The sequence below is a fragment of the Cucurbita moschata genome, unplaced genomic scaffold (assembly GCF_002738365.1).
Source record: "Cucurbita moschata cultivar Rifu unplaced genomic scaffold, Cmos_1.0 Cmo_Scf00006, whole genome shotgun sequence".
NCBI classification, from domain to species: Eukaryota; Viridiplantae; Streptophyta; class Magnoliopsida; order Cucurbitales; family Cucurbitaceae; genus Cucurbita; species Cucurbita moschata.
The window spans coordinates 810,476-819,561 of NW_019268522.1; the positions used below are offsets into that span (position 1 = coordinate 810,476).

At 36.4% G+C, this 9,086-nt stretch overlaps 1 protein-coding gene across 3 annotated transcripts in view; it reads right to left on the reverse strand.

Annotated features, from left to right (window-relative positions):
• Positions 1-399: 399 nt before the first annotated feature.
• The window catches only part of LOC111444155 (topless-related protein 4-like), an 11,885-nt gene continuing 3,198 nt past the window's right edge, over positions 400-9,086 (reverse strand). For 2 of the 3 annotated variants that reach the window (XM_023082135.1, XM_023082134.1), the window contains exons 9-26: positions 7,899-8,067; positions 7,663-7,772; positions 7,493-7,562; positions 7,288-7,361; positions 7,041-7,136; positions 6,868-6,963; positions 5,546-5,673; positions 5,188-5,422; positions 4,931-5,101; positions 4,756-4,848; positions 4,414-4,560; positions 3,272-3,382; positions 3,005-3,184; positions 2,461-2,589; positions 2,270-2,365; positions 1,563-1,751; positions 1,260-1,426; positions 400-1,146 (exon numbers count right to left, since the gene is read on the reverse strand). In XM_023082135.1, the coding sequence (XP_022937903.1) occupies positions 951-1,146; positions 1,260-1,426; positions 1,563-1,751; positions 2,270-2,365; positions 2,461-2,589; positions 3,005-3,184; positions 3,272-3,382; positions 4,414-4,560; positions 4,756-4,848; positions 4,931-5,101; positions 5,188-5,422; positions 5,546-5,673; positions 6,868-6,963; positions 7,041-7,136; positions 7,288-7,361; positions 7,493-7,562; positions 7,663-7,772; positions 7,899-8,067 (2,457 nt within the window). In that variant the 3' untranslated portion in view covers positions 400-950. The remainder of the gene's footprint in view (positions 1,147-1,259; positions 1,427-1,562; positions 1,752-2,269; positions 2,366-2,460; positions 2,590-3,004; positions 3,185-3,271; positions 3,383-4,413; positions 4,561-4,755; positions 4,849-4,930; positions 5,102-5,187; positions 5,423-5,545; positions 5,674-6,867; positions 6,964-7,040; positions 7,137-7,287; positions 7,362-7,492; positions 7,563-7,662; positions 7,773-7,898; positions 8,068-9,086) is intronic. The other variant, XR_002710657.1, reaches the window with a different exon arrangement.

Here is a 9,086-nt window from a genome sequence, read left to right on the forward strand (position 1 = left end):
TTTTTTTTTTTTTTTTTTTTTTTTTTTTTTTTTTTTTTTTTTTTTTTTTTTTTTTTTTTTGTTGTGAAAATTAGAACTTCTAAATTCGAACTAAAATATATATGCCAACAATTTCAACTAGCTTATTCAATTTAAGCTTGGACCAATATAATAAGTGTTTAGTTTTTACGCTAAACTATGTTCATGTTGAATATTGTTATACTAAGTTACAATCAACACGTATAGCAGCATATATTATTGTTGATGAATTTATCCATCTTTTTCAATAAAAAACACGTTCTAAAACAAAATTCTCGAGTATCCCCATCGGCTATTTACACTATTTTTTCAAGGGATACTAATGGTGAATTTTAAAAAGTTCCTACATCGATGTAATTTCACTAATTAAAAAACAAAATCAGCATGAAAATGAAGGGATGTTGTGTATCATGTAAATGTACCACAAAATGTACAAATGGTGGTCAATTGGCCAGTGGCAATAGACGCTATAGAAACTGAAAGCCTGAGAAAAATTAACAGATTTGTTATCTACCCATACCTTTTCTCATAAAAGACTAGAGGAACACAAAAGGTTTTTTTTTTTTGTAAACAAAAAAAATTAAAAAATTAACTAAGGCGAAATGAAGAACTTCATTTCACGACAGTCCGCCCACAGTCGATACAACAAAATTCATCTGTCTCTATCTCGGATTTCTTCAATTGTCTGTAGCCCTCATCCCCTTCGACCTTGCGTCTGATCGTTTTTTTTTTTAGCCTACAACACTGTACGTACTTGTACTTGTCATCTCTGAGTCTTCGTGGACAAGAACCAACTGCACAACGCCACGACTTGCTATGATGTCGCCATATACGACAAGCTCTAGCATGCTTGATTCAAGTATCCTACATCTACATTACCTAATTTGGCAATTCACCTTTGCTCTAATCACAAACATCTCCTATACTCAACGTCACCTATGAGGTTGATCGGGACCAGCAGCCGAAGCAGTGCTCGACCCAGCACCGTTTTCAACTGGAGGAGAAGTTCCCCATTTACCTTCCGACTCTGATGGCTCGAGTACATGGACACCGCCGTCTGACAGTCCCAATGCAAACTGGTTGGGTTCAGATGGATGTGCCGCAATAACCAGGGGATGTACCCTCAAGCTGCTCATAAATCAACACAATGGAATATATAAGAAAAAGTTGAGCCATCAAGAACTACTAAGCTGTGCATGGTACACGTCTGAGAAAGTTGATCCTAAACTAAATAAACACACCTTGGACTAGAAGTCAAGTACGCGTTCGGATTTATTCGACATCTTAATCGAAGAGTTGATGCAGTAAGAACACCTACGCTTCCGTCTTCAAAGCTGACGTAGATCGACTGACTATCACACGAATACGTTGCATGGGTGATTGGACCACTGGCTTCTCGTGGGAACCACTGTTGAAGGAAATTAGTTGCAAAAATGAACATCTTTTAGAAACGAAAGATACAAATTACAAACTACTACAAAAAAACAATGTGCATGTGCATTCTCTTGATACTTGAATATAATGAATGTTCTTGCATAATATACCTGCTTAAGGCATTCCAATTTTGGAGCTTCATATATAGCTATCTGAGTTTCGTGAATGGCCAACAAATGTGTCTGGTCTCCGTGGAATTGAACGCGGGTATCTGCAAGAGGAGCAGCAGTTCGACTGCTCGGTATCTGCAAGAGTTTGCTAACCTGTTTCTCCCATCCATCAGTGCTCCAGACGCACAGCTACAAAAATAATAACAATACAGCTCAATTACTCCTAACGCACAAATTATATAAAACCAACAGAAGTTCTAACTAAATAAGAGAGCGGGAGCGAGAGAGAGATGCGATAGATAACGATATAATGATGCATTCACTCCGATAGTACATACTGACACGCTTAAATTACGTTTCTGTCCAACAGGGTGCACTTGTTTTCTTCTATTTAAGGGGGCACAACAGATCCACTAAAAAATAAAATGTATGGAAGGGTGTCTTCCAGATCAAAGCAGATCTATGATCCCAGACTCATGATATCAAGATTAAGCCAGAGAAAAAATGCAGCACGTGATTATACGACAAAACAAACACGAGTGTGCATGAAAAAGCAAATAAAAATATAAAAAAGGGAGTGACGTGAAAATTTTACAAAAAAAAAATTGAACTGCAATTAATCATAGGACTTCTTCGCTCAGTTCTGTAATAACGCTTTCTCAGAAGTTCACCATACAGAAACTAAAAGCTAGGAACACAGTTCAAACCTGAGAGTCAGCTCCTGAAGACACAAGCACATTGAGATGATTCGAGAAGGCAAGCCCAGTTATTCTTTTATGGTGACCTTTTAATTTGGTTTTCACCTGCAGTATGGAAGCTAAGAATGATCAAACATCCAAACTCCAATTTCAGCTAAGCTATACTTGCAAACTAGAAAATCAATCTAACGAAGTTTGACCTCGTCAACTCGAACATTGTAGATTTGAATAGAAGAGTCCTCCATGCCTATAGCAATAATATTGTTATCCTGGGGATGGAAGGCCAAAAACGTTGCTGCTGGTGGTGGGGGCATGAATGTTGTCATTGTCTGCATGGAGAAACACATTTAAGCATAGGAATGCATGAAAAATGTAATTCATAAAACTCGGTGCATAATACAATATTAACAACAGCTCCACTAATTAGGATATATATATATTTTTTTTTTTTTTAATTCTGACCAAAGTAGTGACCGTGCGAGACCAGTAGACAACACGAGATTGTTAGAACTGTTGGGATATCCAACAATCGTCTCCTCAATTTATTACTTGAAATATTTGGCACTTCATCCCAAAATAAGATGTAAATAGGAACATATTGCTTTTGTGATTAAGCAAGCCAATCATGGTTAAAATACCAACAACTCCCGATATAAATAGCATTCAAACAACCCAGTTCCAGCCATACACAACCCCCCAGAGGCAGGGAGACTGGCAGGGTATGAATATGATATAACAAACTACCTTAAACGTCATCATATTGAATAGGGATATTTTTCCCCCCGAGGCAGACATGACATAAGAGTCATTCTTTGAAAGTGCAAAGCATGGGACAGCATCTTCTGGATTTGTATCACTTATATCATTAGTCATCAATATTCCACTCGTAGGTTGCCATAACTGTGGTGCTATGCTAGCTGTGGCCTGCACACAACAATATTTCATAAATAGAGAATTTCTAGGAATCAATCATAATATTACACGTATCTCACATGATCAAAAAACCTATACCTTTCCTGTCGCATTTCGGTCATTTCTCTGCCATCTCCATAACTTATGCACAGCATTAGATGCTAACGCCAATATTGCTAGGCCCGAATTTGTGTAAATTAATCTAGAAATCTGAAATAACTATCAATGTATCACAATATGATTGTAAATTAAGATAAACGCACTTGACAAAAGTTATATACCATTGAAAGATTATTATTATCATTATATTGTTCATTAAATGCAGCGCAACTGATTCGACTCTAAAAGGGAAAACTAAAAGCTTTCTGAGCAATCATATTAAAAGATATGATATTCAAGGAAAAACTGAGATCATAAAAAACCAAAATGTGCTGTCCAATAGAAAGCTTAATCTGGTGCAATACTATTATAAGAGATCAGCCGAAAATACTATTTCATGGCATCTTATGCAACGTGTATTCTAACAAAAGATATGACCCATACAATATAAGAAACCTTCCAATAACACTTTCATACGAATCCAAAAGGAATAAGTATAGTGTCAGGTTAGAATAACTTAAGTTCCACACATTTTTTACCTGATACATAATTCCATGCTATTTACAACAAAGAAAAAATCTGGGAAAATAACATAACTGGACTCATCCCTCACTTATATTTTCTATGAACAGGAAATGAAACTTTTCATCGAAAAAATGAAAAAAAAGACTAATACTCAAAAGATACGAACACCACAAGGGACTGAATAGAAACAAAAAGCAAACAAACAGATTGTAGAGGAGAAGTAAACAAACAAAAAATTAAGCACTAAATCGGCCTCCTCACTTAGGCTGACTGCTGTTAACAAACTAATTTCATATATTGAATGAACAAGCTTCATAAGTCAAGACTCATGAACCAGCAAGTTCTGTATGAGCACACCTGAGGAGATGAAATGGGGAGACCAAAAAACTTTACAAATATACCCAAATGTGAAGAATAAATTATTCAAATTTTCCTGCAGTAACTCCCTGGAGAATCTAATGAAATCCTTGAGGCTTTTTCACTAGACATAAGCTGAAGATTTACTATCAATTAGAAAAAACAGGACTGGGAACTGATAAATATTATATTATTATACAAATATTTAATAATTAAAAAAGTTTGACCAAAGAAATAAAACTTCTGAGCAAAACCCATACCTTTGCAGCAGTTAGATTGTCATGAAGCCTCAAGGAACGACATTGAGTTGGTTCGTTAACTTCTGTAAGTTTCCAGATCCTAGATTTATCCCCTGATTCATCCACAATTCTTGGTTTTATATCAGCCAAACTTCGATTATCGTTGTTCTGAAGTTGTCAATAATAGAAAGGGTAAGTCACTGAATATCACTGCTTATGAATGTCAAGCATGTATATAGTCCAATATCCAATATTGAATCCATAAGAAATATCATTTGTCGACAAAAATTATGAACAAGAGTAATGCCAACGATATGGAGTCTGTTAAGCAAGATCATTCACCATTAAGACAATGACACTTACAATCCCAACCATGGCTGCAACTGGGGCAGTCCGGTCTCCAATGCTCATACCAACAGTCACAGCAGTAGGGATCATTGAACCTATTGTCGGAGCCTGAAGGAAAATTATTGAATAAAATCACAGCAAGAGAAAAGACAAAGTAAACAAAGCATACAGAATATTTGAAATATTATACCTTCACAACAGGAGCAGAAGAAACCCTAGAAGCAGCTGCATCAAATGTACGATTTTCAACTGTTCGGAGCATCCTAATTCCCTCTGCATTGGCTAGAATCTTGATACCATTATCATTAGTTGAAACAGCCAATAGATTCCCATCCTTATTAAATCTTATACAAGGGGAAGCCTGCAGATTTAGGAAATTAAAATAATAAGGTTATATAAGTATATTATCAAGATCGGTGGGAAAATGATACTCAAATCATGACTAACCGGCAATCCACCATCTGCATCAATACTTGTTAAAAGAGTTACACTATCCATATCCCAGAATTTAACAGAGAAATCATCACCAGCGGCCAAGAAACGGTTTTTGGTGGTATCAAATTGGACAACACCCACCGATCGCTTGCCAAGACCATGATATGTACGCTTTACAGCTCCTTCACTTTCATTCCACTCAACCAAGTGTGATTCTCCTTCCTTATTTGTCCCACAAGAAAACAACCTATAGGTTGAGAATAAAAATTGACGGATATTTTAGAATAAGTACCAACTGAAACTCTGGAAGGATAACATTGTAGTATTTAGAATAGAAAATGTTCACAGTAGTAAATATTAACATATTAACCTCGTTCCATCAGCACTATATGACATTGTAGTAGATGAGTGGCCCGGTGCATCATAATCAACTCTTGAACCCACGTTATCATATAACCATGCCTTTATTTTTCCGTCGGTTGCTGTTGAGAAGATAAACTACAAAGCGAAGAAGCTAAGAATAAGAAACCACAATATTAAAATATTCCTACACCCCTGATATACCCCAAAAATGCTCATTCCATAGGAAGGTACAGAAAAAAGTTCCTAGTAAATGTGAGGCTCTTCCCTCTTGGTGGGTTTCAACTCGTGGGTCTAAAGGCACATGCAAGCATCCACAGAAGGCCATCTCCTCTTATTTTGCTACAATTTCTAAATTTTTCAAATTATAGATTGGGGATGTTTAATTCCTCTTTTTGGGAGGATAAATGGTTAGGAGAGTCCCCATTCTGTCTTCTATTCCCTATCTTCTTTGAAATCTACTTTTGGTTTTTGTTATACCTGTATTTAGATAAGGATGCCTCTTACAATTCATCTTTAATTCCTATTTTACCAGGGTTTTTCTTATGAGCGGATTCTAGGGATGTCTATTTGTGGAATTCCTATCTCTCAATTCTCTTCCAGCTCTTTCTTTACCATCTTGTTGGCTCTCTCATTCAAAACCATTGTTGTTTTCTTTGTTGTGGAAGGTGATAGCCCAAAAGAAGGTCAACTTCTTTGCTCAGCAAGTCAGGCAGGAGAAGATTAACATCATCAACTCTACTTGAAAGGCTTCCTCCAAGCAGATGGAGCTACAATGGTGGATTCTTGGAAAATGTAGCTAAGAAAGTTTGAATCTTGTCCTTTAGAGACATAACTTAGTTACCTTGATATGGAGCTCGTTTCTAGAGATCATTGGAGTTTCCTTGACTCATAATAATTTGCTTTGCTTGATGGTGGAAATCTTGTTCCATTCTCCATATCAGAGATAGAAGATGCTTTGGGGATGACTACCTTTCTGGCTATTTTGTGGAACTTTTCAACCGTGGGGATGTCTTAATGGAAGTTTGGTCTTTGACTGAATACAACACCTCCATTTAGGTGTCAGTAACCAAAAAGACTAGTACACATCCTTTGTATTCTGAATTGTTAGAACCTTTTTTCGCAGTGGTTTTGGCCCTTCATTTCTTTATTTTCTAAATTTTTTTAGCATAGTTGGTATCTTTATTTATTTTATATTTTTTAATTACCTAGTCATATATCCTTCCATTTTCTCCATGAAATTTGGTTTTTCATAAAAAGAAAACAGAAATCCTAATAATGCTCCATTGCACAAAAAATTCCATAAAATGAACATAATGGGCTTCATATTACCTGAATGTTCTCCTTGTGATGAGGACATATAGAATACACTGGTGCATCATGACCCTCAAAAGTAAACTGCTTAACTCCAGTGACTGTATCCCACACCTGCAAAATATGAAAAAAATAGTAAGAAACATCAAACTTGTACGTGGACATCATCTAAAAGTCACTTAGGAACAAACCTTAATAACCCTATCCTCCCCGCAGGTAACCAAGCTTAGCTGCTTGTTTGGATATGAAAAGGCAAGATCATTGACACTGCCAACATGAGCCTCGATCTGTATTTTGAAATGAAGGCGAGAAACCAAAAAAAAAAAAAAGTCAATCACCTAATCTAAACAAAATTAGTATTGAGCAGTTCGAATTGGAAACTATGATTATATGGAGGTAATAAGACGAAATTGATCGAGATTTCCCCCCAACACAAACCTCTAAGTGGTTTCTTAAATCATCGCCAGCCTGATAGGAATATATATGCACGATGGACTTTGAATATGCAACGCCTGAATGTTGAAAAGCAATCCAAACTAGTCAATTTCCAATTCTCGTAAAAAAATAATTCTCAAATGAAACAACTTATCAAGAGTCAACATTAGACGGAAAAAAAAAAAGCAAAAAAACAGACTGAACTCACCAAAAACTGTTCCATCAGGGCTCCACATAACACGATTGATTGATGTGGTATAATCACCGGCCAAAGATGCCTATAAGTGAACCAAAGAGTTAAATACCTCAAAATTGAATCCTCACCTATCAATCTAACACTTGATGTTTCATGGGAGCCCAATGAAACAGAAACCAAACCTGTAGAGGCACTGAACATGCTGAAAGATCCCAGACTTTAAAATTTCTAATAGCAATCCTTTCACGGCCACCAACCTCCCAGATCATGACGTCACCCACATTTGTTCCAACTGAATTTCAAAATAAATGGAAAGAAATGTGAGATGTGCACTCTTATCCAGCACCAAGCCAGGTAAAGTTAACAACATAATAACAAAAGAATGTTGATATTGCTTCTAAATTAAATTGGGGCGTACCAAGAAGTATAGTTTGTTGCTGTGGATGGAAATCCATACTCTTGACAACTGAACCTTGACTCAAGTTCGTAACAACATTCTTAGGCAAGTCATCAGAGGAGTAGGAACTCTGTCCATGACCCTGGTTGGCATATCCAACAGGAAGAATATTTACCGATAAATTATTGACCTGCACAAAACCATCAATGAGGAAATTAGGAGGGAACTTACAGAAGGTATTTTCACCGTGACTGGCAGGTGTCCTTGGCATATCAAGAAATGATTATTTAAGAAAATAAGAAACTGAGCTCTCATTGAGAGAGAAAAATTGAAAGAATACAAAGGCATTTAAAAAACGAAGCACACAGAAAGAACCCGACTAAAGAAAACGGCTTCAATCAGGTAAAATAAGACCCTGCAGTACACACACACAAAAGAAAAAAGGAAAAAACAAAAACAACAGCAACAACTTAGAAACTGACACCAAAAGGGAAACATAGAACCTGACAGAGAACCCGGCGTAACTGTAAATTTTCTCAATCCCTCTAAAGATTCTATTATTCTTCTCACCCTACAAATCCCTACCCACCATATAAATCTTCACTTCTCACAAGAAAGAAGATGGAGAAGAAACACTTTGATCAACTCTCTACAACCTCTGTGTCCAGTAAGCTGAAAGCCAAATACATGAAAAAGAGACCAAATGGAGGGAGAAAAATCGCACCCCCAAAGCAAGTGATCGAGTCTTTCTCCACCTTCCAACAAAGCATGCGACAAAATGACCCAAAAAAGCAAAGACAACTTTCTCGAAAATCTATCAAAAGTATTAACCCTTTTGTGGATAACCTACCAAACGAAGAATTGAACTTCATTGGAGCTTTCACCTTTCACAGACACAAAAAAACTGACACAATAACTGAAAAGGATTTAGCAACCATTGAAAGAGCAAGTTACAAGAAAAAACCCCACTGGGGTCTGGAGTCCAAAAGTGAAACTTACTCATCCAAAAATCGAGCTGCTATCTGTGCGCCTATGCAGCTAAGTAAATTGAAAATGATCTTGATGCAAGGGGATTCTGTCTCTCATAAGCAATTTTGCCAACCTTGCTACGTATTCTATTGCTTAATTTTTAAGAATCATTTGAGGTGAGATTTCGGGATTTTCTTTTTTTTTTTTTTTTTTTTTTTTTTTTTTTTTTTTTTTTTTTTT